The 19,842-nt window shown below is 44.3% G+C and overlaps 1 protein-coding gene across 1 annotated transcript in view; it reads left to right on the top strand.

Annotated features, from left to right (window-relative positions):
- The window catches only part of STAB2 (stabilin 2), an 805,158-nt gene that overhangs the window by 730,984 nt on the left and 54,332 nt on the right, over positions 1–19,842 (top strand). Inside the window, 1 exon segment of the mRNA XM_069228991.1 lies at positions 3,992–4,157. Within this exon segment, the coding sequence (XP_069085092.1) occupies positions 3,992–4,157 (166 nt within the window).

Genomic DNA, 19,842 nt, shown 5'->3' on the forward strand with positions numbered 1-19,842 from the left:
AACATGTCAATTTCAAGCACTGACTGACCTGCTTCATGATCCCAGAGGGGCAAATCAGAAATGCATGTGTTGACTTTTGACGAACTTTGAAAAATAGATGCTCCTGAAAGAGAGGGCCAGGGCAGCGGGATTAGGAGAGAAAGTTGGTTTTTAGAATATCTCATGATAAATGGACACAAACCCACATCAGGGTTCAAAAACACTTGTCAACTGGCTACAGTTACAGAGACAGCAATTAAAGTGACCGGAGACTGGTACCACACTTTTTTATAAATTGCACAAAGGGGATGCCAAAAACAAGTACAAATGTCGGAGGGGATGGAAGAGTAGCAAAACACTGACACACCTGCTTTGGGACTGCCCAGGACTCCAGTCCTACTGGAAGGAGCGGTTGGATGCATTAATTAAAATTTTCTTAAAGAAGATACCCAGTGACCCAGCGTACATATTACTGAGACTACCAACACGCTCACATTACCTCTTTGATCGAAAAGGGGCAGATGTCTTTGGCACTGACAGTGGAGAGACAGGTTGTAATAGCCCTATCGAGTAAGACTAGGACTCCCACCATACAGGACTAGTTACATAGATATGGAAAATCTTCCACTCATGCTAAGACATTATCCTCAGAGGTTTGAGAAACTATGGTTCCCATTTCTGGGGTGTCTTTTGCTAATAGGTACAGAGAACTTAAATGCATTCGATACATCAGAGTGCTCAGAATCAGTTCAACACAACTTACCCAGAAACACCAGAGAAGAGAGGCAGATGATACCTAAATAACTGTCCTACCACAGACTGAAAGCTTAGAGAAAGAGGAAGGAAATGAAACACTATACAGGGCTTCTCCAGGAGGGGAGGAAAGGTGGACAAAAGGGGATACAAGGTGCTATTTGCATTGAAGAAACAAGTTATGGGGGGTTGATAAATTCGCAGGATTGTGATTATTTCACACCAGCTGCCAGGTTGTAGGCATAGGTAACTCCACTGCAAAAACTTTAAAAAAAGATTCTAACCATAGAAATGGTTCTTCTCCAATGAGCTGAAATTGCAGAAGTTGTCGAAGAGCAAAAAACATTCTCTATCCTAAAAACACATATTCCTCTCCTGATCTATAAGTTCTACAAACTGTTAAAGTAAAAATGTATCAACTGAATTTTCTGATAGAAAAAGTTAAACTAGTAGATTAATAATATTATGAACTAGAAATGACCTTTAAATGTAACCACCACAGCAAGAACAAGCTGTGTTATTCAAGACAACAGGCCTTTTCCATCTATGCTTCCGGGCTATGAAACAACATCCCTGTATACATGAGAACCAACCCAACCCTGCGTCAAATTATGAAAGAGCTGAAGACTCATCTCTGTAAAGAGCACTACATAAAAATGCATGAACCATCCACAACCCAGCGTCCTCTTCTATTGCCTATTGACTTTAAGCTTGTCTTTGGTCATGTACAGCCCTCTGTTGCCTTATGTTTAGGTTGCGCTATTGAAATACCATCTGCATACATACATCCACTTGCAGACAGGTACATGCATGGAGAGGTTTAGAGCAAAATGAAAAACAAATGTATTATACCGCCACCAAGCTATTTTTTCTGCAGCTCAAACAGGTAGCAAATTATTTTTGCGCAGTGAAAGTCTCTTTTGAACTAATTACATTATTTATTTAAAAATGTTGGTATAACTTTTTTAAAGTAGCACTGATAAGCACATAGAATGAAGCTGTTAGACCTGGCATGTTTGTCATGGGTTTCCCCTTAACTTTTTGCCTTCCATCCAGCGGTAAAGTGCACAGAGTGTGTGTGTTCACTCCATAAAACATGGTGGAACCAACTGGCATATTTAATTTACTTGTACCTCCCTAGTAAAGTGGCAACACCTGTGCCTAAGGCTTGTAAATTAAATGCTACTAGTGGGTCTGCAGCCTGTTTCTGTGTCACACACATTTGAGAGGTTAGGTGTGCCTGGAATGACCATCACTTGCAGGATAGGAGGGTGGAGCGGGATACAGCCCTACTTACACTTGAATAGGCTGTGTCCTGCCTCCACACAAAGGGCTGCATACCCCCTGTAGTTAGTCTGGAGCCAGGACAGAGAAGGCAGGATGCCCGTGGACTGCAAATGGAAACCTCTTGGAGGTTCTCCCACTTCAAAGGAGGACCCTTGTACAAATATTGGACCCCAGACACCAACTCTTCAGTTCACTTCTGGACCTGTAAACACTCTGCCAGGGAGGACAGCTGTGCTGCTAAAGGTACTGCCACTCTGCTAGAGTGCTGCTCTGAAGGACCACTGGCCTGCTGTGCTGACATGCTGCCCTCTTGCTTAGGTGAGAAGGACTGGACCAGCATCTCTTGACCCCAGGACCCCAGAGTGACTCTAAAGGCTCATTGGCTGGCCTCCTCACTACTTGCCGCAATCCAGAGTAGAACCAACACAGCTCCTCTGCTACGTGGCACAATCCCAGGCAGAACTGACACATCGCCTCTGACTTGAAGCTTCTCACAAAGCAAAGACTCCAGATTGATGTCGCAGCCTGCATGGGAATAGCTGCCTGTGCGAAGCTTCACATCACAACTCTCTTATTGACTGTAGCCTCGACAACAACGCAGGCACTCACATCGCGGCCTCGTAGCTGTTCAGAACCCACACATCGCCTCAGCTGAGCAACACATCCTCAACGCTGGACATCGTATCGCATGCCCACATCAACGGGATCCTTGACATTGAAGCAGGACCTCACATTGCAGCTTTGAAGCTCCTCATAACTGACAGATAGCCTCAGCCACTCAATGCATCATCAGTGGGGGATCTTTCAATTCTCCGCAACCAGGACTTGGGGTACTCTTGTTCAGCAGGCCAAACTGGGTCCCTGTAGATGGCCTGCGCCCCATCACAGTCAGCCTGCACTTGTGACTTTGTCCTGGTCCGGCGCAACCAGATATCCACAGTTGGAATTTTGTGCTATTTGGCACTACTTTCACTGAAATCTTTAAAACTGCATCTCTCCGATTTTACTGATTGCATTTTTGTTGTTTTGGTCCTGATTTATTTGTTAAAATTTACTCTATTTTTCTATTCCGGTGTGGGATTTTTATTGTCATTTTATTACTGTTTAAAGTGCTGCATAAATACTTTACACATTGCCTCTAAGTTAAGCCTGACTGCTTGTGCCAGGCTACCAGAGAGTGAGCACAGGTTCATTTAGGGTTTGATTTTGCCTTACCCTGACAAGGATTGTGGTTGATGTTTGAGTTGGGTTTCTCCCCCCCACCTACTCAAATAGTAACCCAGTCACTCACATAAATGTATTTGTCTTTAAGAAATGGGCAGAAATAGCTATACAAATGTTAAGATTCACTTCTCTTACTCTCAGATAAAATTGGATATGCTGCCTCTGCTCTAGGCAGCGTGTTTCCTTAATGATGCCTTCTTAACAAACTTCAACGGGATATATGTTTATAATTCTAGGCAGCATGGTCCAAGATTGCTGCTGCCAATATATTCTGGGCTGCCAGTTGTGGATATCTAGCTTCAAATCAGGAAAGTTATTTTACAAAATACCAATAGAATGGAAGGTAGAAAAACTGGTGAGAGGGGAGAGATGTGGTTTACTTATTATATTGGTGACTTTATAGCTCTCTGATAAGGCTAATAACCTTGCTTTGGATGAAAAAGTAATGTTTCTAAAAATATCACTTTATCACGGTAAACTTAAATTATTATAAATATGTATGTAAATGTACAGAATTTACTATCATATAGCACAATCACAAATTGTCTCCCATTTACATTTGATGTAAAGTGTTCCATCACCCCTATCTAAGCTGCCCTCTAAAATACCATGACAAACTTAAAAAGAAGTGAACATTCAGAAAATATGCTGCTCCATTTATTATTGTTAAGCACTGATCGTGAGGTGCAGTGGAGATGAATACGTGTCTTGGGTTGGTTCTTTCATGATTGCCATTCTTATATTGCAGGCAGGATACCACCTCTGCTCAGCCGGCTGGTTAGACAAAGTACGAGTGGGTTACCCAACTGCCTTCTCAAGCCAGAATTGCGGATCTGGACAAGTTGGAATAGTGGATTATGGGCCTCGAGTTAACGTCAGTGAAAATTGGGATGTCTTCTGCTATCGAGTGAAAGGTAATGAATCAGGTTTGATGAACTCCTTTCTAAAATAACAGATGGCTTAGGAGAGTGACTGGACTAAGGTGAGAATATGAAATGTTTTGTCTTTTGAAAAAAGTACCATGTTAGAACAAATGAATAACCCAAGCAGACTCCAATGAATCTAGAGTACAATGGATGGCTGTAAATCGTTTACTTCTTTTTACTTACAACTCCTATTGTTTGCTTTAAAGATGTTCAGATCCCTCATCTAATTTTCAGGATAATCGCAGTGAAGTTATTGTTTATATTTTTGTTTTCTGTTGTATGTATCTGGAAGGTGAAAAACAGGTACGTTAAAAGAATCAACAAGTAATTATGAAGAGCATCTCTGATAAAGTATAACAGATAATATACATTGGGTCTTTTAGCTCTGATGTGGTGTGAACTGCATATCCTAGAGGGCATTTCGTGTATCCTATTTCTATCCAGGGAAACTGCCAAAGAAAGTAGAGTATCATTATCGCCTAATATTATAACTCTGGGTTCTCTCGGGAATCTGGACTATTACAAGGCTTAATCGAGTTATCAAAGGGAATTCTACATTTCATCATCTTACCTTGGGCGATCCAAGGACGAGAAAACTGGCAAAGGGACAATTGTGGACCTGGTAGACCCATCAATTACTTTTTCTTGAACCTACCAGTCTTACAATGGACATATGAATGAAGTGGTCTGCAAGCAGAGGGCAGGCGGAATTAGGTGGAGGCCCTTTTTTACAGTCAGTCCCATAAACGGTGACTACCTAAATCAACCTGAAAGGGCTAAGTGAAGAGGCTCTTAAAACGTCCAAGAGAAATGTCACCTTCTACTTGAGCAAAATCGTCTGACAGAACACACTGAAATAACCCTTGAAATCCATTTGGGTGGTGAATCTTAGTCAAAGTGCCGAACCCTAAGGAAGCCACAATGACATACTTGCCCGTTACCTTGTATGGTGCCACATATGTGAGCTGGCACATTATCTCACAACTGGAACCTGCCTGCACGTTCCCTTTATACCTTTACCTGCATTATATGCTGTGTTACATTAGGCGCTCTAAACACTCTTCTGATCAGCATGTGCCACTACATCAAATACAGTAAATAAATAAAGTGAAAGCAGACAGTGGAATGATATTTCTATTCACCTGTTTAAAAGGAAATTAGGAGGATGAATAAGGAATTATAAAGTACAAAGAGCAACAATTCAAAATTAGAAAAAAAACAGGCAAAATACTTTTTTATTCACCTGAGAGGTGCAACTGTTAACCTCCCCATCAGAAGTACATTAATATACATATTTCTGGGTGACATGGTTAGGACCCAACGGTGCATGGGGTCACTTCAGTTTCTCCACCCCTTTGAAACTAGTTTTCTTTCTAGAGTCTCCATTCTTTCTTCAACAGTTGGTGCCTCTTTTTTGAGCTTAGTAAAGTATTCACGTTTGAAAAAAATCAGTGACAATTGAACAGGGGGACTCAAGCAATATGCAGCAGCACGGCCTTGCCCTGAGGCTGCTTTGGAGCAGGACCCGTCAATAAAATGTCCACAGAATTACCACCACCTCAAAAGTAGGATTGAGGACAATTTCTTTCATTGGCTGAAAAGCTACACTGAAAAATGATTACATAATTTATAAATAAAATACCATGGATAGCAAAAATTTATAAAAGTAAAAACTGAAACAAAGGAAGTATAAAGAGAGGGGTGAACCTTAACCAGTTTAGAATATTTACATGAAATTAAACTCTTGTAAAAGCCATACTTAACCACAAGAAGCTAAATAACGAGTCTAGTGGTTTCTTAAAAAGTAAGTCATGTATAGAAATATAATACATGGAATTCTGCAATCCCTGTATAAACACCAGTGTTGGACATGGCCCTTCTTTGGGGATTTCTTTGAAACTTTTTGCTTTTTCCCACCAGTTTTTTGCTGACTCTCTTTGGGTGGCCTTAGGACTCTGGGTACTTTCCCAGTGTACTGCAGTGGGAAAGTGTGCACACCCTTTCTACCCATGCCAGGAAAGGGTACTTACGTGATTTGTTGAAGTGCCATACCCAGGAGTGCCCTGTAAAAAGGTATACCACATGCCCGGTGCAAGTACAGCCTTGGACGCTACTGGGATGCTGCACTGAGTGTGCCATCCATCAGAGAAGCCTGACCAACATGTATTAGGCCAGATAGTGCAGGACTGTGGAGGCGCAGGTGCGCCTGTGCTCAGGGTGCCATCTCCCCCCACTTGACCAACCCTGAGTAGGGCTTCCACTACCCCTAGAGCATCACCCGGAGGGCAGGTGATAGGTAGAAGGAGGGTGTTCCATGCCCTGGTAGGGGAGAAGCCTCACATGGGTTTCCCTACCTATGAGGTCTGCGCTTCCCTGAGGTTTTGCTGATCCGCTCGCAGTGGCCTTAGGGTCCTGGATGCTTTTCCACTGTAAGTACAGTGTGAAAGTGTGCACATCCTCACACCATATGTTAGGAAGTGGCACCTACCTGTAGGTGCACACTTGCACATTGGCTTTCTCATCTATATACTGAGCCTGACTCAGCTTGCCAGGATGTGCACACTTGCACACTGGTGTTCTTATATATATATATATATATATATATATATATATATATATATATATATATATATATATATATAGTAGCCTGGCACAGCTTGCCAGGATATGCACACTTGCACATTGGTGTTTTCATGTATATATTGAGCCTGGCACAGTTCGCCAGCATGTGCACATTTGCACAATGGTATTTTCATATATATACTGAGCATGGCACAGCTTGCCAAAATGTGCACCTTTGCACATTGGTGTTGTCATATATATTCTGAGCCTGTCACAGTAGGCCTGTATGGGTGTACTTGCACCTTTGTGGTGTTCGTAAACCTTATGTCCACCCTTCCCCCGCAGGTTTGTGTGTGCACCAGGGCACATGTGCCCAGTGAGTGAAGAAGACCCATGTGTGTTTTCACTACCATTGAGAGCTGCTTTACCCATAGGTTAATATGGGAGAAGTTTACAATTAATTGTAGCTGCAATAGTGGATTGCAGTGGAGCAGCCCCATAATGTTTACTATTGTTGGATTCACAACGACAAACCCTTTCCATTGGTAAAGATGGCTTTGTCAGTAATGCCTTGGAAATTTCACTTCAAGAAATTGGGCATTTCTATGTTCTAAAACTCCTTTTGCACACCTTTTTAATTCAGCTTCATTCCTCTGGAGGCTAGGGGAAAACACATCTGTGCATTTCCCAGCAACAGCTATAAAACGTGGGCAACTGGAACAACAATCCTCTGCCATTTGAGGGCCTAGCTGGACAGATTGGAGGGAGAGGTTTTGACACTTGGCCTCTCGGAGCCAGATCATGGCCCCATGGCAGACAGGACTAAAATTTAGAGACACATCTGTGGGTCAAAGGTGAACCCTTTGAACCACCCACAACTTCAAAGGCATACTTCAGTATAACTAGGGGTACCACACTTCAGCAACTTGGAGATAGACTTGCAGGAACGTGGGACAGAGACGCTGAACTGCGTGGTGCACACTGCCAGAGTAATTTGTTGTGCACAGGAGTATTTACTGCCCTTCGGGGGACTGCGCACCTTCCTGCATCAAGGCTAGCCTGGGCAAACAGCTTGCTGCAGTGTGGCACTCTAAAGTGTGCTCTCCAAGTGCTTGTTGATTTGCCCCCTGTTGTTTGTGGAGGTCTTAGATACATCAAAAACCTCCTAGAAGGGACATACACCACCTGTCATCTGGTGACCGGTGCCCTTCTAGGCATCTGCGTCATCTGCTTGATTCGACAGGGTAGCAGCAGTGTGAGCGTATAATTAAGTATTACACCTGGTGACCGGATTTGCTTGATGCAGAGCCTTCAAAGTACTGCTCACATTCAACCAGTGTGGCCCTTCATTGTGGAGCCACCGCGTAGCAGTGTGGAGTGAGTGTGTGGGAGTGATTGCCTGGGATTGACTGCACCACACAGCGGGGGTGCCATGCACATTATTTACTATTACGGTTGACATTGAATTTTACCTGTGCGGCCTAGGCCGAGGAGCTATTTTAAAAGTACTGAGGTTCTCTGTATGTACACCTTGCTGCTATTGTTGGGAACCGGGATGCATACTATATGGGGGTGATCTCTAGGGTGGGGTTTGTGCTACCAATGTAGTTGCACCGCACGAGGGTGCTAGGTGAGCGAGTTATTTTTTTTCTCCTGTCTACAGACTGCTAATGTCGTATTAACACAGTTAGGCCTAATACTACTAGTTTTGTTTGTAAAAGTAATTGATGTCCAGATTTACATGCTATTCATGTTGTTCTAATTAAACTGTGTGTTGAATACAAACTTAATTTACATACATCTTTTGTGATGCTCAGTGTAATTAATGTGTGGTAGTGCTGTGCCAATGCTTTACACATTGCCCCTGTGATAAGCCTGACTGCTCTGTGCCAAGCTACCCGGAGGGTGAGCACAGGTTATACAATGAGTGTATTCACCCACCCCTGACAGGAGACGTAGACTCTGCCTGCCTAGGGCCGCGCCTCAGCCAACCAGATCTTGCCGTCTCCAACATTTGGCAGTCAATCTGTGGGATCAGACTTGCATTTGCACAGCATCACACTGTAACTAATTGCGCACCACACCTTCACGTAGGCAAAAGTGTTCCTTTGCTCCTAAGGTGTGCCTGTAGGACAGATTGACCTTGGGGTTGGTGATTGTTGTTCCCCATAGATCTTTTATTTCAGCTCCTGTTAGTTTGCCACCATGCCTGGGGTCCTACATAAGGGGGACTTATTCGAGTTGGCTGAGCTGGACCTAAATACGGTGATGCAATTTGAAGGGTTCTGCTAGGAAAGGGGGTGCTTGACAGGGGAAGTGCCACAAAGACCGATTTCCAGGAAGCCCTGCGAACGTGGGCAGAGGCTCACTCAAAAGACACAGATGAATGGTGGGAAGATCCTAAGTGTGGGAAGGGACCAGAGCTGCCACTTGGGTTCTCGGGTGGACTAACTGTGGACACCGGTAGCAGTGTGTTCTCCAGGGGCATGTCCTCTGAAGAGCTGGTCAACAGAAGGGAAGAAAGAACACTAAAGTTAAAACTTGCCAGATGGGAAAAGGGGCAGGGCCTATCCCTTGCCAGCCTAGAAAAAGAGTAGGTCCTTGCTAAATTGGAAAGCGAGCAGGCCCTAGCTGAAAATAAACTAGCCATGGAAGAGAAAAACATGGCCTATGAGCTTAACCTCAGAGAACTGGACATAAGATTTGGGGAGGACCCAAACCATTCATCCGGAATGGGATGGGTCTCTTACTCTACGCTGGAAAGACACTGGTGGGGGCTTCTCAACTGGATGGGCTGGCTATCTCCCCTCCACGGGTGGGGAAATTCTAATCAGTGTAGGAAGTTCCGCATGGAGCTGGGTGGTAAACGGGTCTCTTGCTCCTACTCACGAGGCCAAAGCCCAAATCCAGATTCAAGTCATTGCGCACCAGACATTGTGCCTCATTCAAGGGAGGCGCTGCAATGGTAACTTTTCGTGTGTGAGAGGAATGGTCTGCTGCAGCTCAAGTCATCGTGCACCAGGCATTGTGCCTCATTCCAGGAGGTAAGGGATGGGAACTAATCGTGTGTTGAGAATTGAATGGTGTGATTCAATTCATCACGCACCAGGCATTGTGCCTCATTCCAGGGAGTCCTTGCATTGATAACTTTTTGTGTGCAAGTGGAATTGTCTGGTGCGACTCAAGTCATCATGCACCAGGTGTTGTGTCTCATTCTAGGGAGGCACTGCATTGCTCCCTTTGCACATGGCACCAGACATTGTGCCCATACCATCGTGGTTGATCGGAATCTTCTGGTGTGATTCAACTCTATAATGCACCCGACGCTGTGCTTCCTTTTAAGGAGGTACAGATTTGGTAACTCTTTGTGTGCAACCGGGACGTCTGGGGTGGCCCAAGTCATTGCACCCCAGAAGTGATGCCTCTGTTCCTGGGAGGTGCGGAATTGGTAACTATTTGTGTATTGGAGTGTCTGGCTTGGTGCTAATATGAACAGGGTGTGTCCCAAGGCAAACTCTGTGCTTTGCAAACCAGGGCATGCACTGGAAGGCCGGTGTGGAGAACCATGTGTGAACTTCCTGAGTTGTGGTCAGCCATTCTTTCTTCCTCTCTCCTTTGCCCTAGGATCCTGAATAAGTGTAACCGCTGGCCTCGAACAGCCTAGTATCCAGGGAAAGGGTACTAAATTTCTAGCTCTTGGGGGTGGGAACTGGTTGGAGGGTGGAGGAAGGTTTGGGTGCAAGAGAGGTCTGGGAACTCGTTGACAACTCACCTGCTGAATGTCAGGACACCGTATTAGAGTGCTGGAAGCGAGTGTGCGCGACTGCATGCATACCAGCATGACTGATATCTGTGGCACCGCATATGGTGTGCAGCGAGTGTGTAGGAGTGATTTCCTGGCACTGACTTCACTGCATAGCGGGGGTGCTGTGCACATTGTTTACTATCACGCTTGGTATTGAAGTTTACCTGTGCAGTCTAGGCCGTGGAGCTATTTTAAGAGTGCTGAGATTCTCTGTATGTACACCTTGCTGCTATCATTGGAAACAAGGATGCATCCTACAACTGTTTGAAATTGAATTGGGGTGATCACTAGGGTGGGTCTCGTGCTGACAATCGTCAGAACTCAATTATTATAAGTTATTACAGGCAAGTTCTAATGTTATAATGACTGCTGCCAGAGCGAGCAGTTAAGGTTAAAAGCAGGGCAGGTCATGGAGAAGCTGTTAGCAACAAAATTGAAAAGTTGCTTTTCCTCCTTCTGCTCTATTTTTATTTTACAACAACAAGCACAGAGACAATATTTATGTTTTTTGCACTTATTAGAGAAAAGATAGAACTATTCTGCATGGTTTTACACATTTTGAGCAAGTGCAGCTTTTTTTTAAAATGACTACCACTGATCTCTTACTAATATCCGTTTGCAACAAACAGGTTTTTGATGTATTTAATTTTGCACTAGAACAGTGGTTCCCCAACCTTTTGACTTCTGTGGACCCCCACTTTATAATTACTGGAACCCGGAGACCCCCGCACTGAATCATTATTGGAATCCGGGGACCCCCAACTGAGTCATTACTGGAAGCCGGGGACCCCGCCTAAACATTGTTGATTTGAACCACAAAACAATACACAAAAAATACAGAGACAAGCGTTCATCAAACACATACACAATTGATAACACATTTTATTTAATTTGCAAACAAATATTAAGAAAAAATTTTAAAACATTTTTTGAATAAGAAGGTTGGAACATATTCCTTGAAGCCACACATCGTCCATACTATATAGTGTTTGATGCACCTGCACTGATCTCACAAATTATTCTGAGGATACTAATTCAATTTTTAGCCTCCAATTTCAATTTCAAATTCCTAAACATTTATACATTTTCAATTGTACGTTCTGTTCATATTATTTAATTTAAAGAACTTGCGGACCCCCAAAGGAGTCTCTGCTGACCCCCAGGGGTCCTAGGACCACAGGTTGGGAACCACTGCACTAGAAGTTTTGTATTTTTCCTTCATGTTGGCAAACATGCTCGCTCTTTCTTATGAAAGAGTTAAGCACCAAGGCCCATATTTATACTCAGTTTGCACTTAGCGTCATTTTTTTTTTAATGCTAATTCAGCGCAAACCTAACTCCATATTTATACTTTGGTACTAGACACGTCAAGCACCAGAGTTATGGAGTTAATGTTGTTTTCTGGACGTGAAAACCTACCTTGCGTCAATGAGATGCAAGGTAGGCATTCCCGTCCAGAAAAGGACGATATGGCCTTTGCGACATATTTATCCCCCGTGCTAAAAACCAGCACGTGGGGATGGGGGCCTTAAATAATGACGCAGGCGTAAGGGGACCTGTAGGTATATTTCCATGTTCAGAGACCATGGAAAGTGCCCAATAGGTGCCCTTCTCTGGCTCCAGGTACACCCCCACCCACCCAACCCAGAGGGACACCACAGGATGGGGGACCCATCCCAGGTAAGGCCCGGTAAGTGTTTTTTTGTGTGTTATTTTTCCGTGCTAGGGGGCCCTGACATTTGTCCCCTGGACATGGCCATTGGGGTGGTGGGCATGGCTGCTGTCTTTACTAACACAGGAGCCATGTCCATGGGGGTTGTGCACCAGAAAATGGTGCTACACTGCTTAGAGGTATTTTTCTGCCTCTAAACAGTGTAGCGCCATAATTCAGCACACAAGACCCGGTTTCCCCTATGCCTCCCCCACCCTGTTAGCGTCCTTTCAAAGGACACTAACAGGACATTAGCGCCATTCCATAAATATGGCTCCCGACCGGCGTCTTGGAATGGCGCTAGCGGATGCTATACTTTTTCACGCAAAACTGTGCTAACGCAGTTTTGCGTGAAAAAGTATAAATCTAGCTCCAAGGTTTTAAGTGGTTTTAAGGTTGTGACCATGTATTATATGGGATAAAGTACCCCCCGGTTAACAATATAAGGATATTACAAGTCACCTCGCAGTTCTAAAACCTTATAAAGGAACTTGACCTTTGGCCTCATTCCTCTATATGGGTATGCAACACCCTAGTGACTTGCAATATCCTTATAATGTGTGGCAGGGTTCTTTATCCCTCATATTACACACTTAATCAGCTAACGAAGGACAAATTTTATTTCCATTATTATAGTGGTCATGGGCCGGCATTGCCGTGCAAAAGACTAAGGAAAAAACTGAAAGGGCATTTTCAGAATTCCTCCTCAGGACTGAGAGAACAATTTTAAACAAACACAGGAGGCTCCCTGATTGACGCTGTCTCACAGTGTAGGTCTTCTCCCCTGGTGTGAAAAAAGGGAACTGGCCAGGGACCTATGGCAGAAACAGAAGCCTTCTGCAAAAAAGATAATGCTTCAAGTGCTGTAATCAAGTACATGTATTCACAGCTCTGACACATTTCCTCTTAGCATTATCTGGAAAGAAGGCAAGTGTTCCCTATTAGAGATTTGAGCTTTTTCACTAAGCCAGGTTAAAAAAAGGGGCAACTGAGTTGGATTCCTTCTTGAAGAGTGACCTGCTTTTGTTGGAATGGCGTAAGTACTCTCCATTAGACTTGTAGGCAGGCTAACCAGACTTTCCAGATTTAAGCATTTTGAAAGAAAAATTTAATCAGAGCCCTAGTTCAACGGTGTAGACATGACCACACAATATGTTGTCAGTCACCCAGATTTTTTTTTTAATTCTAGCAATGATGCCATAGATCTTAAATATTTAGGTTAATCATGCAATCTGGTCAGTGTGGCCACAAGCTATAGACCTGCATTCTCTATACATCATAGGGATTTAGGGCTAAGTCAAATCTGTCTTCCCCAAATGGTAATATTATCTTTAGTCTCGGGGGCGTGGCCAAGCAAGATGGCCGGTGGGACATGCTCCGAGTGAGCTCCCACCTCCCCGGCTTGATCCTACCTTCCTCCTGGGGTGCCCGGGACGATTGGCGCCCCCTCTCAACGCGGGAAGGTGCCCTGTCCTTATCGGCACAGTACAGCCCTGTTTTGGAGCCCCGACTCCCGGCATTTGGGACTGCGCCATTGGGCCTCCCCCGAGCCGCGTGGATTGAGGCTGATCGGTGCTGTGAGGGGGCAGCGGCCAGCTGCCTCCTTTACACTCTCTACGCCTTGCTGTTGGGGGGCCCCTGGGGGTGTGCGGCCTTCGTCCCCTGGCCTGGTATGGTGTTGAACTCATGGCGCCACCCTAGGGCCCCAAGCAGAAAACTGAATGGCACTGCGGCCCGCTGTTGGATGGCCTGGGCTGGGCTGTGGGCCTTCCGTAGGTGACAGAGGAGTGAGGGAGCCTGGGAGATGGACAGAGAGCTGTCCGGGAGCGGGCTGTGAGGGGAGGCCAAAAAGAGGCCGAACGGACAGAGGTACGACCTGGTGGGGGAAGGCACCGGATCCCCACGTGCAGATCTGGTCTGCTGGTGCTTGGCTCGGGGCCTGGTCATGGGCCCTTTGAGTACAGAGGCGCTAGGCTGTTGGGGGGAGCCTTTTGGGGGCGCCTGGATCCCCAAGTACGGGGCTGCCTGCTGGGTGACAGTGCACGGCGGTGCATTGCGGCTGGAGGTGTAGCGGAGCCCGGTGTCTGGTCTTGTGGTGCTGTGACCTCCAGGTACTTCGCCCCTTCACCAGGTCAATTGAGACACTGGCATCGCTTGGTTTCTGGCTGGCTGCGAGATGGGGCGACACCCGCAGACAGTGGCATCGCAGGGGAACACCATGGAACAATACACCACGCCGGCACCCCTGTCACAGCACCAGAGAGGGGCCCTTGTCTTGAGCACGCCGGCGACCGCTGAGGAGCCATCTCAAGCTGAGATTCTTTTGGCTATGCAGGGGTACAGGGTTGCCCTTGAAGGGAAGATAGAAACAGTAGCAGTTGAGGTCAACCTCCTTCGGGCTGACCTCAGGAAGGTTTCTGACAAGGTCAAGGTGGCGGAGAGCTCTATTTTGGATCTGCAGACGGAGGTGGGGGCTCTACGCAAACAGATGGTGCAGGTCAATTCCACGGTCGGCAGGCTGGTGGCAAGGCTGCAAGACTCGGAGGGCAGGTCCCAGCGGAATAACGTCTGCCTGCTTGGGTTCCCGGAGCACGCTGAGGGGTCCACAGTTGAAAGCTTTGGGGAGAGTTGGATCCAGGATGTTTTACAGCCGGTCGAGCTGTCCAGGGTTTTTGTGGTGGAGCAGGCCCACAGGGCTCTGGTGCCGCCTCCCTGGCTCTGTGCACCGCTGAAAGCTATCATTGCCCATCTCTTGAAATATAAAGACAGGCACTGTATCCTGCGGGCTGCCTGTGAATTCAACAGGGCGGTCTTCGAGAACTGCAAAATTTCAATTTTTCCTGATTACACGAACAAGGTTCAGAACTCCAGAAAGGGGTTCCTGGAGGTGAAAGCGAAGCTCCATACCATCAACATCAGACATATGCTGTTGTATCCAGCACGCCTAATGGTGCTGTCCGGAGGCAAGTCCCACTTTTTTGAACATCCGGAGGAGGTCTGAGATGGCTGGAGATGTGGGACAAAGTCACTCCTGGCAGTCCGGAGAGGACTGGCTCGGTGGCTCATAGGTGATAACCAACTGTAGGAGCCTAGGTTTCTGTTATTTACAATATGTGTAATGACTGGTTCCATGTGGATCCTCGTCATGGGGGGCTGAAGGGAAATACCTGCCGCAGTGGGTGCTGTCGACCCTTCTCTTGGATTTTATGTTAACTTTGTCCACCAGAATTGTGACAAAACAATACTGTAATATCTCACATTGAAATGCACTGCACTGTATTTTTGTTGGTCTGGTTTTCAAGCTCAATAAAAAAAAATATATTATCTACAGCCCCACAGTTTACACCATTTCTCCATTATAATTTACAATGTATTTGGTAATTTAGGAAAAGGGATAAATGCCTTAAGGCTAGCCTGGTAAATTCTGGCTTAGATGAGAATTTTGTATGAATGTTCTTTTAGACTGGCCAATCGGGCCACTGTGTCAGACATTTTATTTGGTTCTGTGACAAGACCAGCAAAAAGCTGACACACACACTGCCTTTTTAAACCGCCCCATCTGGCAGTGTTAGAGTGCCTCACAGGCCCCACTCCAACCCTTTATGTCTTCAGACAGAAGCACATCTGTGATCTGATAATGTGAAAAAATAATATACAGGGTAGTTCTTTCAGCATCGGGCTCATGGAGGCATTTGCTTCCACATAGACAACAATATAAAAACCTTTCAAATGAGAACGAATTTCCAAATATTAAGTTTGATTATCTAGAAAGGAAAAAATTAAAATATGTCTGGAATCTTACAGTAATTTCTCAGAAGGTAACTTAGAAATCGAAAGCATCCGAACCACGTTTGCTGACACGTGATCAAATTGATCAGAGTGATATACCAAACAAATTTGGATATCAGTGATTCCAAAGAAAGCACTGAAGATAATAAAAAACGTGTTGAATAATTGTGGATCAAGTAATTGAACAGGCAAGGTAAAGCTAGTTCTGGTGCAGAGTTATACTTTAATGCGGAGTTTGATGCAGATCTGTTCAGCCGTTTTGGTTGTGTGAGCAAAGGAGGTAAAACAGTAAACAAAACTTTTTCACCCCTCAAATTTTTTTCTCCTGCATGGCTCTTACCAAAAATTGGAGATCTGGACCTTAACCAACTATGCCAACTGATTGTCAGATTTGGTGCAGGACAGTGCAGTGATAGGTAACTCAAAACTTCCTTTTCAATTGAAAGTGCGAATGCACCATAAAACTGCACAGCGGTGAAACTACAGTTTTTGTTTTCTAAGTAACTTTGACATGGTTTGACAAATCTGCAAAAAATTGTCCAAATAAGAACCTTATCCAGCTTGGGTTCGGCATGGCAACTTTCTTACATATCCATCGGTTTTGGGTCCAAAAAGTGACTATTCCCAAGTCTATACTTTACGACATAGAAAAAAACACTAAATGGCATTGCACCAAACTTGGCATAACAGCATAATTGTACTCCGGCAAATGCAGTGTATGAAAAATGTGTTTGGGTGGACTTGAGAGACTTAAAAAGGTAGAGGTATCTAGACAGCTAGTCAGCAGATGTTCCAACAAACCCAAGTTAGTTGACCATCTGCAGACTAAATTAAAAAAATAAACAAATCTGAGTGGATGAAAGATCTTTTTTTTCCCCATTATCTATTTCCGTTCTACAGAATTAATCCCCAGAGCCGAATTCCAGTGGGGTTGAGTGGTTGGTTAAACAAAGGACGTGGCCAAAAGCCAGGTCCTTCAACCAACCTTGACTGCATATGGCTGAAAGCCATGTGCACCAGGGGTTGTGTGCCCAGAAAAGGTTGGGTCTAGGGCCTTACCAAAGCTATCATGTGCAAGGTTTGGCCATCACTAGCAGGCTGGAACTCTTAAGCCACCCCACCGTGCACAGCCTTTTTCTGTTTGCAGAGAGGTGTGGCCACTTGCAGTGATTGGGTACAGGGCATGGCCACAGGTACAGCCATGCATACAACCTCCTGCTGCACATGGCCTAAAGCTGCCTGCAGCAAGGTTTTGCCATCTACAGGGAGTATTGGCACCAGGCATTCCAAATGATGGATATGGTAGTTGATAAAAAGTACCACAATTCACTGAAAAAGTAAGGGTTGAAGTGAAGTAATTTATAGCTCTGGTTAAAAAACTTTAAAGTACGTTTACAAAAAAACTCTGAAAAATGAAAAACCACTCACATTTTCTGGTTATGGTTAGCTCAGCAACACAACAGCCATTTAAATCATAACTCTCATACCAATACAGTGCCCATGATACAAGGCTGTCATAATTGTTCAACAATTGAGAACTTCCCTCAGCGGCGGTGTTATGTACAATAAATACAAAATATGTGGTTTAAATCAGTAAAGAGTGAACTTCCAGAGACTCCTTTAATCCAGGAGTCCTGAAGTCACACAGAGGCATATAATATCAATCCACATTCAATTTATGTTGACGTTTCGACCCTGTATATAGATATTAATCAACAACGGGTCATCATCAGGACTGGGAATCATTCTATAGGGTAGCACCTAGAAAATAATTAAACATCTATTTTAATAAAGGGACTCTATTCATAAAACACATACATCAATTATTTGAATAGGGGTTATCACTCACCTATTAGTTCAGATTTAGTGTTATCATACCTTGATAAAGTTGTCTTCTTAATAGGAACACAAATTCTATAAGAAATCATTGTCCCTTAATGTTGTATTACAAAGAGTTATTCACTGTGTACAATTACTTACAATGTTAACGGTTCTGCACAGTAATCGTATTAAACGATGCCTCTTATTAGGCGTCTTCACCAGGATTGTGATCTCTCCCTTAAATCCTTTAAATCCTTACTTAATAGAGTACTGGCAATAATGGCGGCTGATTATTAATTCATAGCTTCTAAAAACTATAATAAAATTATATAGAATTTAGAATGCCAAAAATACCAATACTCAAACTTCAATCCTTCATACTAGTCTTATCAACAACTTACTTTCAGCATATCATCCCGCACAATGGAGTAAGTCGTATTGCAACCTCCTGTCTGCGTCTATCGGGAGCATTTAAATAGAGCCGGCACATGAGTGCCTGATCAGGTAGGATGTTTCCTTTCTGGTCCGCCTATGGGCGGAGGGGGGCAAACTTCATTGTATCATAATAAGCTTGACCAGTGGAACTCCTCCTTCTGGTCCCCTTCAGTGAGTATGCCCCACAGCCCAAGAACTCTGTAAAGAGCCTCTGAGCCCTCATTGATAAGGATTCATCCATGAAGCCAAAGTTAGGGCGGTCACGTCCTCCTGTTTTTTGCAGCTGTATAAGATCAAGAAGATTGGCAAATTCCTTACATTTGAAGCCCTGGTTCACGTTATTCTTGCCCTGTTCATCTCCAGGGTACATTATACCAACTCTCTGTATTTTGGCCTCCCATAAGGCATTATTCAAAGACTACAACTGGTTCAAAATCAGGCAGCCAGTGTAATCTTTCACCAGCTTAGGTGCTGTCTCCTTACCCCCCAGCTGAGAAAGCAGTAGAACAATGATCCATTTTCAAGACAGGCTGCATCATTTTTAAATCAGTTCAAGGTAAAAAAAAACCATGCTTTTATTTCATCTAGATTAAAAAAAATAATCCCCAATTCCAACCTGAGGTCTGCTCGCATGAATCTCCTCACAATTTCCTCACTGAAGAAAAAGAGATGGGGAAGTTCTAGATTCTCCATTCTTACCCCCGCATCTGGAACTCCCTTCCCCCAGAGCTGGGATCCATCCACAACTTTTTCAGATTTTGAAAACCTATGTGCTGGTTCTGTTGCTCAGTGCCAAAAAACCTACCCAGTGAACAAGCACTCTATAAAACCCTGTAACATCACAGAGCATTACATTTTTAAATTATATTTGGGGAAGGGATTTCTTTTTTTTTTTTTTTTTTTTTTTTTTTTTTATTGGAAAGGTATCATACAACAAATACAAATAAGAAAATAAAGCAAATAACACCCAGCGGGGGATAAACCTTTGGAAGACAAATGTCAATCTCTTAAATGGTGACATACCATTTTGGTTTAAACATTTAAACATTATGAGCAAAAATCCAATCCTGAAATGCCCCCCATATTACCTTCCCTTTCCTCCTCGCATATTTCCCTTTCCGTTCATACAATGCTGTTTCCAAATAATACACTGACAATAATCTGGCCAACCATTGTTGCCAAGTCGGGGGTCGGACATTGAGCCAGGCGGATGCTATACATAATCGAAATACTGCCATAGCCACAAATATAAATGCTTCATAAAGATTGTCCGTATCACCCAACACCCCTAAAACCATTACCTCGGGGGTTAGGATTAGATCAAATCCCAGGACTTCTTTCAATACAGATTGAATGCCCTCCTTCAGATCCTTCAATTCCCCGCATGTAGCCATCATGTGTACAATATCTATTCCATACATTCTACATCTTGGACAGCTGGTTCCCAATAAACTGCCCCATTTAACAAGATGAGCTGGGGTATGATACAAATCAAACACAGTTTTATAATGTTGTGCTTGGAGGGAGGAAGAGAGTAGAATAGTGTGTCC

This window comes from Pleurodeles waltl, chromosome 4_1, assembly GCF_031143425.1.
Source record: "Pleurodeles waltl isolate 20211129_DDA chromosome 4_1, aPleWal1.hap1.20221129, whole genome shotgun sequence".
Lineage (NCBI taxonomy): Eukaryota > Metazoa > Chordata > Amphibia > Caudata > Salamandridae > Pleurodeles > Pleurodeles waltl.